At 52.7% G+C, this 21,819-nt stretch overlaps 1 protein-coding gene across 2 annotated transcripts; it reads left to right on the forward strand.

The window, feature by feature from the left end:
- The first annotated feature begins 240 nt into the window (after window positions 1-240).
- Window positions 241-21,611, forward strand: Etnk2 (ethanolamine kinase 2). Of its 2 annotated transcripts, XM_004663575.2 has the most exons (8): window positions 242-511; window positions 2,409-2,668; window positions 5,653-5,775; window positions 12,856-12,998; window positions 14,697-14,780; window positions 17,500-17,645; window positions 19,202-19,275; window positions 20,614-21,611. In XM_004663575.2, the coding sequence occupies exons 1-8, from the start codon at window positions 257-259 to the stop codon at window positions 20,684-20,686; spliced, it is 1,158 nt and encodes a 385-aa protein (XP_004663632.1). In that variant the 5' UTR covers window positions 242-256; the 3' UTR covers window positions 20,687-21,611. The 2 variants fall into 2 exon arrangements, with proteins under 2 accessions (XP_012805339.1, XP_004663632.1); XM_012949885.2 differs by lacking the exon at window positions 5,653-5,775 and having other exon boundaries at window positions 241-511.
- The last annotated feature ends 208 nt before the right edge of the window (window positions 21,612-21,819 follow it).

Below are 21,819 nucleotides of genomic sequence, written 5' to 3' on the forward strand. Positions count from 1 at the left end.
ATGGCTGCGGGCGGTCCTCTCGGGCCGGCCGAGGCGGGGCGGGCAGGGGGCGTTCCTGCCCCTGGTGATGTCACAATCGCGGCGGCCCCCGTGGCGTTCCCCCGGCTCCCCGGTGCCCCGGCGAGCGGAACGGGCAGCTGGCCCCCGAGTCATGGACTTCCCCTGGCCCCTCCTCTCCCACGCCCACGCCCTCGCCGGGCCCCCCCGCGGCGGCTAGCGCGGGCGCGGCGGCTCCGAGGGGGTGGGGCTGCTGGGAATGGCTGTGCCCCCTTCTGCTCCGCTGCCCTGCTCGCCCTTTTACCTGCGCAGGCCTGCGCCGGGTCCGCAGTGCTCATGGGGCATGGAGGAGCCAGAGGAGGAGGAGCCCCCGAGCCCCCCGAGGGCCGCCGCTGCCGCCGCCGCCGTCCCGTGCTTCGCCGTCGCCGTGGACCAGGACGACATCCTCCCCGGAGCCCTGCGCCTCATCCGGGAGCTGCGGCCGCACTGGAAGCCCGAGCAAGTTCGGACCAAGGTAGCCGAGAAGGGCGGTGAGGCCTGGGGATGGGGCCCTTTGCCGGGGCTGCAGCGGGGGCTGCGTGGACGCCGGTCTGGGCATCTTTCCGGGTGCGTGGCTGCTGCGCAGGTAGGGGTTTGGACCCATGGGCGCGTGCAGACCAGCACCCTATCTCTTTAGGTCCCTGTGCAAAACTAGGCTCACGCCTCCCTGGACCTTCCCCATACTCTTGTTCCGTTTGGGACTCGCTGGCACGACGGAGGTCCACCTGCCCACGGCTGAGCGTGCGGGCACCACCTCCTGTCGCTGGGTCCTGGCCCCCCACCCCCAGCTGCCCAGAAGTGCGTGCCCAGTCACTCTGAAGCCTGAAGAGTCAAGAACTTTTAAGGGAACCTCCCCACATAACGTTTTGCTGCCCCTTCACCCCAATGTGGGAGCCATGCATCTGAGCTCCAAGCAATCCCTCTGTCCACCCCCCAGGCCACCTTGTAGAATTACTGCTAGCAGGGCTGGAGAGATGGCGAAGCCTAAGGACCCAGGTTCGATTGCCCAGTATCCACATAAGCCAGCTGCACAAGGTGGCACATGCATCTGAAGTTGGTTTGCAGTGGCTGAAAGCCCTGGCGCGCCCTTTCTATCTGCCTCTTTTTCTCTCTCTCTCTCGCAAATAAGTAATAAAATAAAATATTTTTTAAAAAGGCTGGGCGTGGTGGTGCACACCTTTAATCCCAGCACTCGGGAGGCAGAGGTAGGAGGATCGCCATGAGTTCGAGGCCACCCAGAGAATACAGAGTGAATTACAGGTCAGCCTGGGCTAGAGTAAGACCCTACCTTGAAAAGAAAAAAAAAAAAAGAATTACTGCTAGCAAAACCTCACGGTGGTCATGGGCCCCAATTTAGCTCTCCCCACACCCATTCCCCACCCCAGCTGAACACATTCTCTCCCACACACCTGTGGGCACAGCTGCTTGCTGTAGAGCCCTAGGCTTAACTCCCTACCTGACCTGCATTTTCTGAAGGAAAAAAAAAAGGCCTACACCTAGCTAATGGACCATGCTATGAGGCAAGTTGTGGGGGAGAATGGGGATGGGTAAGAGTAGGGATTCATTGTCTCCCACTTTTTGAAGGGGCAAAGAGACTCTGGCATGGGGGTAGTGGCTGGCAGACCCAAGGGTGACATTTTTGGAAGGCCCAGCCAGGTGCAAGTCAGTTAAGGCATCAAGCAATCAAGGTTAATTTCAGAGCTAACAAATCTCCTATCTCTGGGTCTCAGTTTTCTCCCCTAGAATTGATTCAGATGTCCCCTAAGGTCTCATCCAGCTCAGTCATATGGTGCCCATAAAGTCCTTACCAACCTGCCCAGAGAGTTCTCATTCCAGTTGTCTCTTTTGATGTGGAATTCAGAAACTCAAGGACGTCTGGCCACCAGAGTCCTGGCATGTGTACCAAGCGCAGTACCCTCCCCTCCTTACTCCATTGCCACTGGATGGAGCAAGAGCTACAGCAGAGAGAGAGCTCCTCTCCCGGCAAGGGTGAGAGACATCTATCTGGTCAGGATGTTCATCTGGGCAACTCCCGGCCTTGCTCTGTGACATTCTAACCCGTGGCCGGTTCTTACAGGTTCAGGGTGGAGGAGAAAGGGGTGAAGGGGCTTCTTCGTACTGCCACGCCCACCCTGCCAAATCCCATGCCCTGGGGGCCGGCGTAGGCCAACCGAGTCTGTCTGGGCTCAGGTCAGCTGCCATGTTTTTCTTGAGCTCTAGTGTACTCCAATGTTGGGGACAGTGTTAGCTTGTGTGTTAGTGTGCCTAGCATTCAAATGAGCACACCCCCTGCTGAGGCCAAATCCTTGGGGAGAGACCAACAGATCCTGCCCCATCTGCCCGCCCATAGCTGCCCTCTCTCCCCATGCTAGCGTTTCACAGATGGCATCACCAACAAGCTGGTAGCCTGTTACGTGGAGGAGGACTTGCGGGACTGTGTGCTGGTCCGGGTTTATGGGGAGCGGACAGAGCTGCTGGTGGACCGGGAGAATGAGGTCAGGAACTTCCAGCTGCTGCGGACCCATGGCTGTGCCCCCAAACTCTACTGCACCTTTCAGAATGGGCTGTGCTACGAGTACGTGCAGGGCGTGGCCCTGGGACCTGAGCACATCCGAGAGCCCAGGCTCTTCAGGTAAGAGGGATGCTGGGCTCTGTTCACCGCTAGTCCTTAGGCCGGGCTTTGAACTCCTTGCCAGCTTCCTCAGTATAGAATGGGGTTCATGGAAGAGTCATAGGATCTGAACGCGTATGTGTGTGTTAATGTGTAATACTCTGAACAGAGACCAGAGAGCTTTCCATGGCCTTTCGGGGTCTGTTAGAAGAATGAGTTGACTTGTAGGGGAGGAAAATGGTCCCATAAATGCAACAGACATCTGAGTCTTGACTCCATGTCTCAAACCTCTGCCTACTCCAGGTCTGACCTGGAAATATCCCAGGCAAGAGCCTTGGAAGTGAGATCTTAGAAGGGTTTCAGTGTACCACTACCTTTGGCAGAAAGGTCACATGTAAAGGCAAGCAGACCCTGTCCAGAGTGAACTTGGTGTTAGCAACCAGGAGAAATGTCCCCTCCTCATGAGCTGACAAGGTGGACACCCAGGTTTGGGTGCTGCGCAGGCTTCAAGCCAAAGGCTCAGGAGAACGTATGGCCCTTGGAAACTGCTCCCTCTTATACCTGGATATACGTGCCTAGGAACTGCACTTAACCTCCAACCCTTGCTGAAGCTGCTGTAGGGTCTGGAAGGAGGAGAACCAAACAGCCCTCAGTATGTCCTCTCTGCTCTGACCGTGCCAGGGTCAGCCACGTGGGTGGAGGACAGCCGACCACAGTGGGGCGGAGGCAGGCTGAGGCTTTACTCCCGTCACTCCCTTCCCTAGCTTGGTCTGCCTGTGGTCCTCACTTGGCAGCTGCACTGGCCGGTCCAAGGGGAAGGAGAATTCTTGCATACTGAGGGCAATGAGGTCCACCTGCAGATAGACCCTGTTGCTCTGTGGCCCTTCAGCGTGTCCCTTGCTCAAGTAAATTCACCTGGTTCTCTCTGCGCACGTGGCTGGCCCTCCCTCTCCAGGCTCCTGAGCGCTGCCTCTGGGTGCTGCTGGGACCCCAGGACATTGATTCACGTTGAGTTGCGCGTTACAGCTGTGTGTCGAGGGGCGTGGGGAGCAAGGGGCACACTCATCTGTGCAGGGGTCTTCTCTGTTCTCAAGCTCCAGCTGAGCAGCTCCACATGCACTCACCCTAGTGGGTGAGGTCAGAGCAGGGTGTGGGAGACTGCCACTCCCAGCCCTCCCCTAGTCTGGTGCAAATAAGCTCCAGCATTGGCAGGTCCCCACCACTCCCAGCCTTCCTCTGCCTCTCGGAGCCTCATGCCATCATCACTCATCCTCTTAGTGGGAACAATTGCCACTGGCAGGAAGATTAAAGGGGTTTAATTGCCTTAATAAGAAGTTGGCATTTGGGGCTGGAGAGATAGATGGCTTAGTGGTTAAGCGCTTGCCTGTGAAGCCGAAGGACCCCGGTTTGAGGCTTGATTCCCCAGGACCCACGTTAGCCAGATACACAAGGGGGCGCACGTGTCTGGAGTTCGAATTTGCATGGCTGGAGGCCCTGGTGTGCCCATTCATCCTCCCTCCCTCCCTCCCTCCCTCTCTCTCTCTGCCTCTTCCTCTGTCTGTTGCTCTCAAATAAATAAATAAAAATAAACAACAACAACAACAAGTTGGCATTTGGGAGAAAGGCAGAAATTGGGGTGGGTGGGTATATAGGAAGTAGGCCTTTCCTTGGTGCTTCCCAAGGATAGGGTATTTCCTGTTCTGGTGAAGGGGGTCCGTCTGCAGCCCACTCCCAGTCTGCCCTGCCCTGCAGAATGAAAATGCTGAGTGTTGAGGCTACTTCCATTGCTATTCACACAAGAGCCCTATTGATATTCAAGGAACAGCTCTTGCTCATGCTCTGTTTGGAAGCAAGGAAGCTCAGTCTAGGCCTAAGCCTTAGGTCTGTGTCCCTGCCTTGCCCAGACCCTGCTGGGGTCTCATCCCTGCCCCAGAACCTCTGCCCTCCATATGCTCACCCAGCTGCTGCCACTCCCTTCTGGCCCTCCACTCTAGGAAGCGGGCGCCTTGGGGGCTTCTGGAGGTGCCCACCACTGCCTTGTTATCCTGATGGAGCAGAGCCTGCCCCTTCCCAGGGCTTGGCAAGAGGAGGAGTGTCCCCAGGATGGCTCTGTAACAAGGTTTCAAACAAGCCAGTGCCTTTGTTGTCTTTCTCAGCGATTTTTATTTAAGCAACAAGCGGAGAGGCAAGTGAAGCTGAGGAGCTGGGATGTTGGAGGCTTGGCAGGCGGTTGGGGGTGGGGCTGCAGAAGGGAGGGCAGCCAGAGCCCAGCTGGGACCCCGGTTTCAGAGCTGGCCTTGGCGCTGGCCTCCACACTGGGTTCTTATCAAGGCCCTCCCTCTCCAGTGGGCTGGTCCTTTCCCCCCACCTAGCAACCCTCCCTTGCCACCCTCTCACTTTCTCCCAGGACCTTGGATTATGTCCACAGGAGGACTTGAAAATAGAACACTGGCTTGTTTTGCGTCCTTGGTACCCGCCTGCCAGCATCAACTCCCTATGGCTGCCCCAGGCCCGCCTGGTTCCCTCTCCACCTTGGCCAGGCTGATAAGAGGCTGGCATTTCCTCCCTGTCTGGCACACCACCTCACTGATCCCTTAGTGGAAAGGGACCTGCTGTCACCTCCCCTGAGGATGGAGCGAAGTCCAGGGGGAGGGAGGGTACCACCCCCATGCCCAGGTGCCCTTTTGTTCTCAAGGGCTGCCATGGAAATGCTAGCGGGGGTGGGGGGTGGGGGGCGGGGGCAGGCTCTTGCCCTGGGTCATCAGCCCTCTGCTTTGCTCTGCCCCAGCTCTGAGACAGCTAGGGAGTTAACACTACATTTTCCTCCCTTCTTTGGATATCCTCTTTTGGTGGACCAAGGGCCTCTGGGAGACTTGTCATGACCCCACACATGGCCCTTTGGCTAGTGTCCATTGGGACCTTCTGGCTCCCCAGTGGTCAGGAGGGACTGAGCAGGGAGGGCAAGGCCAGCACTGACTCTCTGCTCCTCCTATTTTCTGCTGTAGGTTAATCGCCTTAGAAATGGCAAAGATTCATACCATCCACGCCAATGGCAGCCTGCCCAAGCCCACCCTCTGGCACAAGATGCGCCATTATTTCACGCTGGTCAAGGATGAGATCAACCCCAGGTACAGCGATCTGGGAGGGCTCGAGGCTGCCACTGTCTCTGCTGCCACCCCCACTTTTGGCTCCAGCCCATCCTTAGAGGAGGTTTGGGGTACAGGTCCCAGTCAGGACTGAGGGGCTTCAATACTGAGCCATACATCCAAGCAGAGGCCGGCCCCCCAGTTGCACCTCAGGAATTGCACAACAGACAGACAGACACACACACACACCCTCTTTATTTTTCCTCGTGTCTTCTGATTGTGGCAGAGGGTAGGCTTGGGAAGTTTTTCCCCATTTTTCTTAGAGAAGGAGGTGGGTCTTCTGTGCTGTGGTCCGGAGTTTTCTGCCTGTACTGCCTTTGGAACAAGGGGGAGAGGGAGGGAGGGAAGAGCCCTGTGAGGACCCTGAGGCCCCACGCTCCGTTGTGCAGAACAGCAGCCAGCAAGCCGTTGGCACAGGAGGTTCCTGTGGCTTCGTGGACTCTCCTTGTGCTCTCATGTGCCTCTGGGAATTGTGTCCCCCACCTCTTTTGTGCACTTACTGCCTCCTGCACTGCTCTTTCTAGGACAGAGGTTCCCCCACCCATCCTGATGTTGCTTTCAAGCAAGACAGAGTTCCCTGAACTTTCTTTTCTGTTCTCTGGCCAGCATCCTGAAAGCACTGCTCGCTTGTAGGTTCCTGACTCCCAGCACACCCTGGAGAGCTGATGCAAGAACCAAGGCATAGAGGCCAGAGTGGGGTCCCCCTAGAAAAACTAAAAGGTCAATATAGGGCTGATCCTCCCATGTATCCTGCTGGAATTAAGCAGCACCTTTTTTATTTTTATTTTTTTTATTTTTTTATTTTTTTTAATTTTTATTAACATTTTCCATGATTATAAAATATATCCCATGGTAATTCCCTCCCTCCCCACCCCCACACTTTCCCGTTTGAAATTCCATTCTCCATCATATTACCTCCCCATTACAATCATTGTAATTACATATATACAATATCAACCTATTAAGTAGCCTCCTCCCTTCCTTTCTCCACCCTTTATGTCTCCTTTTCAAATTACTGGCCTCTGCTACTAAGTATTTTCATTCTCACGCAGAAGCCCAGTCATCTGTAGCTAGGATCCACATATGAGAGAGAACATGTGGTGCTTGGCTTTCTGGGCCTGGGTTACCTGACTTAGTATAATACTTTCCAGGTCCATCCATTTTTCTGCAAATTTCATAACTTCATTTTTCTTTACCGCTGAGTAGAACTCCATTGTATAAATGTACCACATCTTCATTATCCACTCATCTGTTGAGGGACATCTAGGCTGGTTCCATTTCCCAGCTATTATAAATTGAGCAGCAATAAACATGGTTGAGCATGTACTTCTAAGGAAATGAGATGAGTCCTTTGGATATATGCCTAGGAGCGCTATAGCTGGGTCATATGGTAGATCAATCTCTAGCTGCTTTAGGAACCTCCACACTGTTTTCCACAATGGCTGGACCAGATTGCATTCCCACCAGCAGTGCAGAAGGGTTCCTTTTTTTCCACATCCCCGCCAACATTTATGATCATTTGTTTTCATGATGGTGGCCAATCTGACAGGAGTGAGATGGAATCTCAATGTAGTTTTAATCTGCATTTCCCTGATGACTAGTGACGTAGAACATTTTTTAAGATGCTTATATGCCATTCATATTTCTTCCTTTGAGAACTCTCTATTTAGCTCCATAGCCCATTTTTTGATTGGCTTGTTTGATTCCTTATTATTTAACTTTTTGAGTTCTTTGTATATCCTAGATATTAATCCTCTATCAGATATATAGCTGGCGAAGATTTTTTCCCCATTCTGTAGGTTGCCTCTTTGCTTTTTTCACTGTGTCCTTTGCGGTTAAGCAGCACCTTTTTATTGGTGGGGGGTTCGAGGTAGGCTTTTGCTCTATCCCAGGCTTACTTGGAATTCACTATGGGCTGTCAGGTTAGCCTCGATCTTCCTACCTCTGCCTCCTGAGTGTGGGATTAAAGGTGTTCACCACCACACCCAGCTAAGCATCATCTTTAAAAAGAAAATTATTTGAAAAGAGAGAGAGAGATGGGCACACTAGAGCTTCTTGCCACTGCAAACCAACTGCAGAAACGTGCCCACCTTGTGCATCTGGCTTTCCATGGGTGTTGAGGAATTTAGCCCAAGCCCTTAGGCTTTGCAAGCAAACTCCTTTACTGCTGAGCTATCTATCCAGCCCAAGAATCATCTTTGAAAAAATATTTTGGCCAGGCATGGTGGCACATACAAGGTTATCCTGAGAGTACATCGTGAATTCCAGGTCAACCTGGGCTAGAATGAGACCCTACCTTCAGATGCATGCACACACAGTATGTCAGGCTTTACAATGGTACTGAGGAATCAAACCCTCTCCATCCGGCTTTTCAAGTAAGCACTTGTAACTGCTGAGCCATCTCTCCGGCCCGGCCTGGCCCGGCCCGGCCCAGCATCATTTTTTGTTTTTGTTTGTTTGTTTTATTGAGGTAAGGTTTCCTTATAGCCCAGACTTACCTAGAATTCACTATGTAGTCTCAGGCTAGCCTTGAACTCATGATGATCCACCTGCCTCTGTCTCCTGCATGCTGAGATTAAAGGCATGTATCATCAATGCCTGGCTAGCATCATATTTTTTAAATATATTTAATTTTTTTTTGAAGCATTGATTGACCTGGAACACTCTGTAGCCTGCTGGCCTCGAACTCACAATCCTACTTGGGTCTCTGGAGTGCTGGAGTAAATGGCTCATTTAAAAATTTTTAACTCAAAGGGGAAAGTGGGGGGAGGGAGGGCAATTACTATGGGATTTTTTTTTCCCTCAATTTTTATTAACATTTTCCATGATTATAAAAAGTATCCCATGATAATACCCTCCCCCCTCCACTTTCCCCGTGGAAATTCCATTCTCCATCATATCCCCTCCCCAACTCAATCAGTCTCTCTTTTATGTTGATGTCAAACCATGGGATATTTTTTATAATCATGGAAGTTGTTAATGAAAAAAAATTGAAAAAAATTTTTTTAACTGAACATAGTTGTCAGTGTGATAATATTTCAGTACATGTAATTGATGTGTAAGGATCAGACTAGAGTAGCTGATGTGTTATCATCTCAAACGTTTATCATTTCTTTGTGCTCGGAACATTCAAAGACATTTCTTGTAGCAATTTTTGAGATATACAGCTAATTAGAATATGGCCTCTGTTCACATGTCCTGTGCCATTAGGGTGTGAGAGGTCTGGGAAAAAGGAATCTCATTCTCCTCTGAGAAGCCTGCCATTAACTCCATGTTGATTGTGACTCTTGCATGCATGTGACTTTTTGAGCCCTCCCTCCTAACGATTGTGCTGTGAGACTTTTGTGTCTTGCATGGCCTCAGCCTGCCCTTAATTGACCATGTTTTCAGACCTTCTGTGTCACATGCTGCCTCTGCAGCTGAGGACTGGAATGAAATGTGTAGAGCAGGACTCTAATCATTTGACAGATGGACTACTGGAGCTCAGAGAGAGGGGATAGAACTTGCCCAAAGTCATTGCTGATCAGTGGTATCTCAGGGTATAAAATGCAGACCTTGGGGGTGACCTGGTTGGGAAGAGAAAGGTCCCCTGGAGAAGAGCTGGCCAACTTCCTATGTTCTTGCCCTGCCTCTGTCTTGGGGAAATCAAGATTTAACTTCTTTAAGCCTAAGGGATGATCCCTGCCTTGAACTGCCTCACCTGCCCTAGAGCAAGGCAGTGCTGAGCAATCGTTTGAAACTAATGGAGCACTGGGGCTCCAGGCATTGCCCCATAACCCTAATTATTAAGTCTTTCATTTCACAATGTTGAGTGACAACGGAAAAATGAAAACGATCTTGACCCAGTCCTGCCCTCAAGGAGCTTAGGAGCCACTGGGTAAACAGAACATGCCTGTGCTCGGCTGTAGAAGGCAGGATGTGTAACACACTTGAGGGAGAAGGGAGGGGACTAGGAAAATCGTCTTGGCTGAGGGTAGTAGAATGAGGTGAGGATGTTAAGTCGGTGCATGCGGCTAGACCACTTGCTGAGGGAGCTGGAAGGGTGTGGAGCAGGGGCTGCAGAGGGTAATTGAAGCTAGAGGGTGGGGGCCTTGGATAGCAAGCAGGCCAAGGAGCCAGGATTGAAGTGAACAGGCAGTGGCAAGTCACAAAGGGATGCTTGGGTGTTGGCTCTGTTTGTTTGTGAGTTTAAGATGAAGTCGCACTATGTAGCCTGGGCTGACTTGTCTTGAACTCGTGGTCCTCCCACCTTCCAAGTGCTGGGTTTAGAGGTGTGTGCCACCATGCCTACTTTCATGAAGGTGTCTGAACCAGAACTATAGTTTGGGAAGGAACCTAAGAGGCGTAAGGGACAGATTTGGATGAGGCCCGGGCTGGTTATGTGGTTGAAGTAGAGAGATGGTCTGGGGGAGGTGTGACGTTCAGTGAATAAGAGCTAGGCCTGGGGGTTCTCAAACTTTGAGACAAGATCCCCTCTGAGCACTTGCTGAGTACAGGTTGCCAGCCTGTAGGAAGGATAATGCATCAGACCCAGGACTGTGTATTTAAATTGGCTCCCCAAGGAATTTTTTAAAATAATTATTTGAGTGAAAGAAGCAGAGAGAATGGGCACACCAGGGCCTCTAGCCACTACAGACGAACTCCAGATGCATGTGCCACGTTGTGCATCTGGCTTATGTGGGTACTGGGGAATCATGGGTCCTTAGGCTTCACAGGCAAGCCCCTTAACTACTAAACCATCACTCCAGCCCCCTCCCCAGGGAATTTTGAAGTGGGAACATGTTTGAGAGGACTTTGCTTAGGGTAGCTTGGTAGGGAGCTAGGCGCAAAGAACAGAATGTGTCAGAGACTGTGAGGAAGAGATCCAATGGCCCTGGTGGCTGCTTGGCTGTGGGAGCAGCTGGGAGGGGGATGGGGGGCAGTGTGAGCTGATAACTGCCTCAGGGGTATCAGGAGGGGTTACTGATGGGTGAAATACTGAGAGGGCAAAGGCGGAAATCCAGGAAGCTTTAGTAACTTGAGAGTTAGTTCCCCAGGGGAGAAAGAGCTTACACCCCTCTGGGTGAAAGCTGAGTGGAAACAGTCGGGTAGCAGACCCTTCTTGGGCCCCAGGCTTTAGGGAGGCCCCTTACCCCTCCTGCTGTCCATGGGGCCCAAGGAGCAGACCTGCCAGGGGTGAGACTGCTTCTGGGTGGCCTTGGTGACTACTCTGCTACCAGGCCTGCCGCCCTGCAGCCACGGAGGAGTCTGGCAGGGTCAGAACGGAGGACAGTGAGGCAGACTGAGGAGCACAGGCTCAGGAAGGGGCTCGGGCCGCCACGGGAAGCCGCTGGGAGACAGGCCTCGATTGTTCCCATGGTAGCCGTCATCGTGGTGGCCTTGGGGAGGCAGGGTGGGATGAGGGAGACGGAGGTCAGAGGCTGGGTGCCTGGATATCAAAAGCATGCTTTCCAGACTAGGGCTTGGGGAGACCAAAGGAAGCCTCCCCAGTCTTTAGCTTGGGATGGCCTCAGTCCAAAAGGAGTCTTAAGAGAGGGGAGCCTCCTCATGGGTGGGAGAGCCAGGGTGGAAGCTCGCAGACCAGTGCGCTGCCGAGCTCTGAGAGGTCTTTACAGAACCCAAGGCAAGGGGCAGCCAGCCTACTGCTGAGACGCAGCTCGCCGGGATCTGGACAGGCTAGTGCTGGGTCCAGCTGCCCCAGAGCTGTGTGGCGGTCAGAATGAAACCTTTCTCCTTCCTGGAATGTTCTCTTCCCAATGGGGCCTTAGACTGGAGGACCTAAGACTTCTCTAGCTTTGACCTTCCTTTTCTTTTTTTTTTCTTAGTTTCTTTGGGGTTTTTTGAGGTAGGGTCTTACTCTAGCCCAGGCTGACCTGGAATTCACTGTGTAGTTTTAGGGTGGCCTTGAACTCACAGCAATCCTCCTCCTCCGTCTGCCTCCCCAGTGCTGGGATTAAAAGCAAGCACTACCACGTACGGCTGTTTGACATTCCTTTTCTACAAGGGACCCGGGGTCACAGAATACCCTGCCCATGTTCTGTCCTGTGGGGAGGTGAGCCAGGGAGCATCTCATTACATCCTCATTCTCTGTGGTCTTTGCTTCCCCAGGACTGGTGACTAGAAGACTCAGCTTCTGCTCACCCTCATGGATAGTTCTAAACTTTGAAATTCTGTTTGTTTGTTTTTTTCAGTGTACACAGACTTGTGTGCACCTGAGGGGCAAAGTTCAGAGCACCTGAGCACAGTGTCCCTTCATTCAACGAATGCATGGCCTTTGGCAATTCCAGATTGACACATGATCGATCATTGTTCAGTACATTTGGCAGAAATGGCTACTCCAGGCCCAGATGGGGTGGGCAGGAAGTGTCCACGGATCTCTGTTCAGCTCTCAAGCCGCCCAGGCATGGCTGAGCCGGATCTCTAGGGACAGGAAGCTCTTAGGATTCAAGATGTTGGGGACAAGTTGCTGTGAATGGCAGAGCAGGGCATGAACATTAGCAGGCACTCCTGGTCTCCCGGCATTGTGTGTGGCTTGTGGTCTCTTGGGGTCTCAGCCTGTGACATTATCAGCTACTGAAGTGTAAGAGGCTACATCAGGGGACCTTCTGCCTCCTGGCAAAAGCCCCATTACTCCAGACGGCCCAGGGTCTTGTTACTGAGGAAGTCTCACCTTCGAAAGGCATAACCTCTCCTGAGGAGTTGCTCGGAGTCCAAGGCCAGGTCTGATCTAGCTTTCTGCACAGGTCTGAGGCTCTCTTGCTCTCTCAGTCTGGAGCCTCGGTCTCTAGATACTCATTCACACCTTCCCTCTCCTCTTCTGGGCCCCCCTTCCCCACCGTTTTGTCCATTTCACAAAGCAGCAGGGAAGTAATTTGGCCGGTGACGTTTCTGCTCCACCAGTTACTCTCATGGTCAGCATGGGAGCCAGGACAAGGAGCCTCAGTGCCACTTCACACATGACCCAAGTGGGAGCCTGCCTGCCAGCTGGCATTTGTGAGAGGAACGATGGCGCTAGAGCTCAGGGCTTTTCTGCGTATGTCAGTCCTCTTTTCCACGGTCCAGCCTCTCTGCAGATGTCCCTAAGGTGGAGGTGTTGGAACAGGAGCTGTCTTGGCTGAAGTCCCACCTGTCCCAGCTGGAGTCTCCTGTGGTGTTCTGTCACAACGACCTCCTCTGCAAGAACATCATCTACGATAGCACCAAAGGTACAGACAGCCTCCTGGGCTCTTGCTCCTAGGCTGGCACCAGGGCTGGCATCAGGAGACCTAGGTTTGGAGCGTAAGTTAATTTTTGAGAAGACAAAAAAATAAAAACAAGAAAGTCTCACTTAATAAATCTATTGTAGGGCTGGGCAGATGGTTTAGCCGTAAAAGGCTCTTGTCTACAAAACCTGCCAGCCTGGATTTAATTCCCAGCCACCCACATAAGCCAGACGTAAGTAGTGGTGCAAGCATCTGGCATTTGTTTGCAGTGGCAAGAAGCTCTGGTGTGCCCATACATACACACAAATACATTTTTAGAAAATTATTGTAAGCTGGGCGTGGTGGCACATGCCTTTGATTCCCAGCACTCAGGAGGCAGAGATAGGATTGACGTGAGTTTGAGGTCAGCCTGAGACTACATAGTGAATTCCAAGTGTGTGTGTGTAATAGTAAAAAAGAATTTAAAATCCTGGTTGGAGCCAGGTGTGGTGGCTCACACCTTTGATCTCAGCATTTAAGAAGCAGAGGTAGGAATATCGCCATGAGCTTGAGGCCACCCTCAGACTACAGAGTGCATTCCAGGTCAGCCTGGGCTAGAGTGAGACCTCACCTTGGAAAAACAACAAAATGAAAAGGAAAAGAGCCGGGCATGGTGGTGCATGCCTTTAATCCCAGCACTCGGGAGGAAGAGGTAGGAGGACTGCTGTGAGTTCGAGGCCACCCTGAGACTCCATAATGAATTCCATGTCAGCCTGAGCTAGAGTGAGATCATACCTCAAAAAACCAAGCACGCACACACACAAACACACATGGTGTAGCTCGGAGGCAGGGAGGAGAACACTTGCCTGTGTGAGACCCTGAATTCCAGCATCTCACATGAAAATGGCATATTTGTGTATGACCTACGCACACCCTGTATATGTCGTCTCCTGATTGCTTATCAATGCCTAATACAGCAGGCTTAGTACCTGAACAGTTGCTACCAAGTCATTTAGGAAATGAGAAGGAAAAAGTTCTGTACATGTTTAGTACAGATGCAATTTATTTGTTTGTTTATTTGAAAGACAGAAAAAGAGGCATACACAGAGAGTGAGTGACTGTGGGTAATCCAGGACTTCCTACCACTGCAAACGAACTCCAGATGCATGAGCTACACTGCATTTGGCTTTTTGTGGGTACTTGGGGATTGAACTTGGGTCCTTAAGCTTTGTAAGCAAGCACCTTAACCACCAAACCATCTTTCCAGCCCCAGATGCAATTTTTTTTTTCATGGTAGGGTCTTGCTGTAGCCTAGGCTGACCTAGAATTCACTATGTATTCTCAAAGTGGCCTCGAACTTACGGTGATCCTCCTACCTGTGCCTCCCGAGTGCTGGGATTAAAGGTGTGCGCCAGCATGCCTGGCTCCCCAGATGCAATTTTCAAACCTACTTTCAGTCTCTAGTTAGCATGGAGGGCTGGGACATTTAGCTTTTCTCCTGATCCTTGGCCATGTTGAGGACAGGTGTTTTTAGATGGGGAACCTGAGGACCCAGTTATCCCAGAGGGATGCTGGGACCGGGGGAGTCGCTGGGGACAAGTAAGGGCAGCCTGAAAGGTTGCAGCAGAGACCAGCAGGAATGAGAGAGGGTGCACTGCAGAGGCCAGGCCCCGCTTGCAGATCCAGGAACCAGAGCTCATTGCCTCTCCCCCTGCCTTATAGGCCACGTGCGCTTCATCGACTATGAATACGCTGGCTACAACTACCAGGCTTTCGACATCGGCAACCATTTCAATGAGTTTGCAGGTGAGAGCGTGTGACTCTTTGACCTGGGATGGTTCTGGACTTCGCGGCTACAAAGCATCACAAAGTAGTGAGGAGGCACAGCTTACTTTTGTTTTACTTTATTTTATTTCTATGATTCACTAGAGATGGAGGGAAAGAGAGAGAATGTGCACACCAGGTCCTCTAGCCACTGCAAATGAACTCTAGCTAGACACATGTGCCACCTTTTGCATCTGGCTTATGTGGGACCTGGAGAACCGAACCTGGGTTCTTAGGCTTCACAGGCAAGTGCCTTAATCACTAAGGCATCTCTCCAGCCTGGCACAGCCTACTTTTAGAGAGCAGCAAGTCATGGGGAGGCAGAGCCTCTTCCCCCAGAGCCCAGCTGTAGCCTACATGGTGGTTCGGGACAAATTGTGAAAATGCATCCATGGTAGGGTCCTAGAGGATACTTGGCCTAAGTTAGAGAAAGACCCCTTCCAAGCTGGTCCTGGTGGCACAGGCCTGTAATTCCAGCTAGTGGGGAGGCTGAGGCAAGAGAATCAAACTTCCAGGTCAGTCTGGACCACAGTGAGTTTAAAGTAGTCCCGGGCTGTTTAGTGAGACCATGAATCAAAAGTCCAAAGTAAAAACAGGACGAGGATGTGGTTCAGTGGTCCAGGGTTCATTTCCCGGTAGCATAAAACAAAGAAAAAGAAATGACAACAGAAAGAAAAGCAGCACCCTCACCAGCTTGGCCACACAGTGCAGGGTGACTTCAGCCTCCACTTGCCCTTCAACCCAGGCTCCTCTGTGCTTAATGCAACCTGCTGCAACTGTGCACGAAGCCACGTCGGGCAAGGGTCAGACAGTACATACTGCAGCAGCGTTCTTGTTGGCCTGATGTGACTACTCTGGGTGCAAGTGATTCTGCGAGAGCACAGTACTTGCATGACGGGCTGAGACCACTTAAGTTTGATCCCCAGAACCCAACAGTTGGGTAAATCCATGTGTATCTACAACCCCAGTCCTGAAGGGCAGCAGAGACCAGAGACTTGCTGGCAGAAAAAAGCAGCAAGCTCTGGGATCAGAGTAAGAGACCCTAGTGTTCCCCTCCAGCCACTGTAGGTGGGCACATGGGGGGCCGCATGGCATATACCCCTGCACACACCACCCACATGTCCACAAGCAACAGAAAGTTTCTGCAGCTTGACTCCCCAAGTTCAGCCTTGCTTTGCTGCTGGGTAGCTGTGGGACCCACAGGCAGGTTACTGGCGCATAAATACACAGTGGATCCATCCGTAGAAAGGCCGCCAGACAGGAGTGTCCAGTGTGAGGGCTTGTTACAAACTGACAGGGGCCAGTTGCAACTCCTAGATGGGCCTGGCTGCAGCTAGAGGGCCATCCGCAAGCTGACCATGTAAGGCATCAGCGGCTAGGCGTGTTCTCGCCAACTGGGAGGCCATCCCCTGGCCCTTCCTTACCACCCCAGGCCAGTCACATCCTATCTGGAACCTCAGATGCCAGGTTTAAGAAACTGTTTGTGTCTAAGGGCAATACTCCCTGGGGCAGCCACCAACTTGAGCCTTGCCCCTTGGGACAGAGAGGAGGATGGGGCTTCGGCTAGGCAGAAAACTGAGCTGCAGGTGGGCTGGGAACTTGGGACACTGCCATGGGGCATGGGCCTGGCAGTGCTCAGCTGCAGCCTGCAGGTCTCTGCCGAGGGATAAGTGCTAAACATCCAAGTTCTTACACAGAACAAAGTCTGACTGGAGCGCTTCCAAGGGGGTGGATCATGTCCTGCTTCCAGGATGGGAATGGAGGAGGAAGACTAGAACGGAGAAGGCAGAGAGCAACAGAAGTCAGGTCCTGAACAACTGCCGGGGCCTCGGGAGTTGGCAAGCAAGTCCTGGGAACTGTGGGGTGAGGGTCTGACCCTGTTCTTGCCACTCACCTGCCATGTGGCCCTAGGAAAAGTTCCTCCTTCTGGTCTGCGAGGAGACGTTCTTTACCCGCGCCCTTGGGGCTCTGGGATCTGAGTGTATTTCTCTAGGGATATGAGGGATGGACACGGGGAAAGGAAAAGGAGAAAGGAAGGTGAGGAGAGACCTGGAGAAGGTGGCTCGGTCCTGGGGCTATCTTAAACCATTTCTTTTGTATGGCTTTGAAGTCAAAAACGTTTACCACCATCTCTGGCATGTGGCCGGTGGGACTGGGCTGGCAGTTTGAAGATGACTAAGATAAGGCTGGGAGGGAAGAACGGGACACAAGCCTGATTGTGCTGGAGTCAGTCATGGGGAGCAGCGGACATGTGGGATGCTCTTGAGACAGCAGGATGCCGGCCAAAGCAGCAACATTTGACATTAGTAGCCAAGTTCAGCTTCTCATCCAGGAGATGAAGGAAGTTAGGTCTAACCTAAGGTCAAGTGGTGACAAACCTAAGACTGCGGGCTAGCCGATTCCACGTCACGGCCCGGGGCCTTCTGTCCGTGTTTTATCCTGGGATGAGCATTTGGTGGCGCTGTCCTGGGTTCCCAGCAGTCATAGGACACGGCCTGACCCCTGATCAGTCTGTCCATCTTTCCTCAGCTCCAGGCAAAGAAGTGCTTAGCTGGATAGGGGAGACCCCTGTGCCAGCTGAGCTGTCGTCCTAAGGCCCCTCCTTGGGCCCAACCACAGCTCAGAGGAGATTGGAGACTCCTGAGCTCTAACCCCAAGGGGGCTTTTCCAGCAACTTCTGTCCTGTCCCACCTGCCCCCAGGTGTGAATGAGGTCGATTACCGCTGGTACCCAGCGCGGGAGACTCAGCTGCAATGGCTGAGCCTCTACCTGCAGGCACAGAAGGGGGCAGCTGTGACCCCCAGGGAGGTGGAGCGGCTCTATGTGCAAGTCAACAAGTTTGTGCTGGTGAGTGCCTGGAAACCCCCCTCCCACTGCAGAGCCCGCGCTACCTCTGGCCGTGCCACTGCTGCTCCTGGCCCCATCCAGTCCGACCCCTCACCTCTAGAGAAGGACTTGCAAAACCCTGGCTTCCTACCTGAGCATACCTCTGTTGGGATGGGTGGGTCTCTAGTCTAATCTCAGCCTTTCATGCTACAATGCTTTGTAGGACCGCCTCCACCAGCTCAGAACTCCCTTAGCCTTGCCCCCTGGGCCCCTGATTCCCAAATGCCATTTCCCCAAGAAACATGGTTCAGGCCAGGTATCCACAGTGTGTGCCCAGGTATTCGCTAACTACTTTCATTGATGCCAGCTTTGCACATGCAAACTAAGCCGGCTGACCTGGGCTTCACAATTTATAACAGAACTTTATCAAATATCCTGTTGCTTTTTTCCCCCATTTTTAAAAATTTCGTTTACTTGAGAGAGTGAGAAAGAGGGGGAGAGAGAGAATGGGTGTGCCAGGGTCTCTAGCCACTGCAAATGAACTCCAGACGTATGCACCACCTTGTGCAGCTGGCTTACATGGATTCTGGGGAATTGAACCTGGGTCCTTTGACTTTGCAGGCAAGCGTCTTAACTGCTAATATCTCTCCAGCCCTCCTGTTGATTTTTTTAAAATTCATTTATTTATTTACTTGGGGAGGAGAGAGGCAGAGAGAGAAGGAAAGAGACTGTGAGAGAATGGGCACACCCACTGCAAACTTCATACACATGCGTCACTTTGTGCATCTGGCTTACGTGGGTCCTGGGGAATTGAACCTGAGTCCTTAGGCTTCACAGGCAGCCACCTTAACTGCTAAGCCATCTCTCTAGCCCCTGGCTGTGATGTTGAGTGTCTGTTCTTGGTCCCACTAGCACAAACCTAACCCTCTTCCACAGTGCACCCTAAGGACAGGCCTTCCCTTGTTAAGCTTTTGGGTAACAACTCTCCTGCTTGCTGTTCACCTGCACCTTCCTAAGCCATAAATAAGGAGTGGAGGGAGATCACTTGTAGGATATAGTATGGGCTAGGTGCCCATGCTGGGAAGGTGATGGTGTTGCTATTCTTAGCTCAAGAGCACTGGTAACCTGGCTGTCTGGTTCCTTGAGCCTAGTGTGAGCTGGGCCCCACAGATGCTCTGGCTTTGGGGATCTGATTGACTCCTCACTGTATGTCCAGACTTGAGACTGCTTGGCCACTGTTGGCCTGTTCTCTTCTTAGGGCATATCTTGGCTGGATACCGGTCCTCTGAATACTCCGGTGATCCCCTGGGTTGAGAAGAGGTAGGCTAGGGACCTCTGACATCCATAGGAGTCCCCTTCCTTTGACCTGCAGACACTGGAACCTGGGCAAAGAGCTCTGCTTGCCTTTTACTAGTGGGCAGTGAGCCCCGACCCAAGTGCTGCCCAGCCGCCTAGCCTCAGCTTCTCCCCACTCGGGCCAGTGTCCAGCTCTGTCTCCTAGAGTGGCCATGTCCCTCCAGCTCTCAGGGCTAGGACAGGCTCAGCCTCATGGGGATGACCTTCTCTGGCTCTTGTAGGCATCCCACTTCTTCTGGGCCCTGTGGGCACTCATCCAGAACCAGTATTCCACCATCAACTTCGACTTCCTCAGGTGAGTGTGGGGAGTTGTGGGAAGATGGGAGAGTGGAACTCAGGGCAGCCGACGCAGAGTGCTGCTGACCACTGCAGGTTCCCGCAGACCTAGTGAAGGGGCTCACGCACCCCACCATGCCTCCCTCCCGTGCTGCCCCATGCTGTGGCCGCCCTGCCGTTGCCATCCTGGGCAAAGCCTGGGAGATTGCAGGATTAAAACTCAGTAGGAAGACCCAGGCATGGTGGTACATGCTTTTAATCCCAGCACTCAGGAGGCAGAGGTAGGAGGATTGCCATGAGTTTGAGGCCACCCTGAGACTACATAGTGAATTCCAGGTCAGCCTCTGCTAGAGTGAGACCCTACCCTGAAAACAAACAAAAACACCTCAGTAGGAAAGCAAATGGAGCTGAGGGTGGAAGGGACTTTCCAGACTCACTGCGGTGCTTTAAAGCACACCATGCTGCCCTAGCAACAACTTAGACCCCTAGTGAGGACAGCACAGGGCGCTATCGGATGAGGTCCCTTTGTCCTTGCAGGCCAGAAGTCATTTCTCCCTGCATCTGGTTCAGTCTGCTTGCCCTTGTCCCGTGGGTTCTACTGTGCTCACATTGAAAGCAACACAAGATACCATACTGCCTGGCACCAAGTAGGACATCTACAGAGCAGGCAAAACCAAGAGAATCTCAGTATTGGCAAGGATGCGGGAATGTTGAGCCTTTGTACATGTTGGTGGGAATGCAGAGCGTTGCAGCCACTATGAGGTGTTCCATGGCACTCGAAAACGGGGTCCCTGTATGATCCAGCAGCCTTACTCTGGGTTTTCACCAAAACAGTCGAGAAGCAGGGTGTCACTAGTGTCTGCACACCCTCAGTCAGAGCAACAATGCAGCACCCAAGAGGTGGAAAAGCCCCAAATTGTGTATCACCGGACAAATGGGTGACACAGCGAAGCATTCGTTGTTCAGGCTTGGAGAACACGTGCTACGTGGATGCACCCCGAGGGCATCATGCTAAGTCATATGAGCCCATCACGCAAACATGTACGACTTCATCTGTGGGAGGAAACAGTCACACTCACAGGGACAGAGAGCCAGGCCTTGTCGGGAGCTGAGGAGAGTAAAAACGGGAAGTGTTGCTGAGATTAGAGTTTCAGTTTTGCAAAATGGAAAAGTTCTGGAGGGCCGTTGTGCAACAGTATGCTTGTCAACACTACAGAACTGAAACACATACCAGTCTGACCCAAGGACAGTAAACTGTAGTGGAAACAGCTGGAATGACCCCCTGCTCAGATGTGCAACAGCAAGTCCCTGGCAGGAGCCACCAGCCTCTCTCTCTAACCTGGCTTTCTTCTGCCAGGTACGCAGTGATCCGATTCAACCAATACTTCAAGGTGAAGCCTCAGGTGTCGGCCCTGGAGATGCCAAAGTGACCAGCCTCTCATTCCTTCTTGCCCATCAGCCAACCAAACCTGTTTTCCGGGGCTCCCTTCGGCTCTGGGGTCCGAGAGAGGACAGGTGGGTGTTCATGGAGAAGGCCCCCGGTGGAGGCCACTGAAGACCTCATTTTCCTGTTTGGAGGGGCCATCGCTGGGGTCCCCTTCACCCTGGCCAGGCTCGGGGCGGAAGTGCCTGCAGACAGCCGGGGCCTGGACCCATCACCCCTGCGGAAGATACCACTGCCAGCCCAGGCTTGCTGGAGTTTGGGCTGCCTCGGGTGTCTCTGGACATTCCTAATGGGGGGAGAGGGTGGGCTCCTTTCTACCTCCTGTGCCCTAGCCTCCAGCCGTCACGCTGCATGCCCCCACGTGGGGAGGTGCTGAGCGCCAAGCCGGCAGGAGGCCAACTGCCCAGCAGCTGTGCTGAGCCCCCAGGAAGCAGTGACCTAGAATGGAGCTAGCTTCACTGCAGCCACCTCGTCAGAGACCCCCTTTCTCCAAGCCGGATCCCATCCTCTTCCCCGGCCTGTTCCCTCCAGGGCCCTTGCTGCTCAGTCACGGGAACGGGGGATCACCCTTCCAGAGGAGAAATGGCCTAGAGTGGGGTGGCCAGAGCCAGCAGCCTTTCTCCCTCCCTCCCTGCCCTCCTTTGCAAGGGCCATGTCCATCTCTACTTTCTGCCCTAAAGTTGACCTGTCTTCCCACTTGAGAATGGCCAGTTGGAGGCAAGAAGCAGGAAGCCAGGGACCTTGAGGCCAGTGGGAAGGGGTCTGGGCCTGACTGGGCCTAGAAGGTACTGGCTGGGCCCCTGAACTGAGCAGCCTCCACCTCCCTGTCCTGGAAGCTCCTGGCTCAGGCTTTGACAGTGATTCATTTATGAATTAATCATGGTTTTCTGCATTAAAACTCATTTCTGGACTGTTTGGTGTCTGGAGGACTTGTCTTGGGATGATCAGTGCTTGTGTGGACAGGCTGGAGTGGGCTCTGCTGTCCTTTAGGGGTCAGCTCCAAGCCAAGTTGAGGTAGTCTGTGTGCACACCCTCCTGTCTGCATCTTACAAACGTGGGGAGGGTGGGTGTTTGGTCCCTTGGGCCATCTTGCTAGTCAGTTGACCCTGTGGATTACAA

This window comes from Jaculus jaculus, chromosome 1 (assembly GCF_020740685.1).
Source record: "Jaculus jaculus isolate mJacJac1 chromosome 1, mJacJac1.mat.Y.cur, whole genome shotgun sequence".
Lineage (NCBI taxonomy): Eukaryota > Metazoa > Chordata > Mammalia > Rodentia > Dipodidae > Jaculus > Jaculus jaculus.

Coding starts and splice junctions, on each gene's coding strand:
- Etnk2 (XM_004663575.2), top strand. CDS start 257: ATGGCTGTGCCCCCTTCTGCTCCGCTGCCCTGCTCGCCCTTTTACCTG. Junction 512..2,408: donor CCGAGCAAGTTCGGACCAAG/GTAGCCGAGAAG, acceptor TCCCCATGCTAG/CGTTTCACAGATGGCATCAC. Junction 2,669..5,652: donor CGAGAGCCCAGGCTCTTCAG/GTAAGAGGGATG, acceptor TTTCTGCTGTAG/GTTAATCGCCTTAGAAATGG.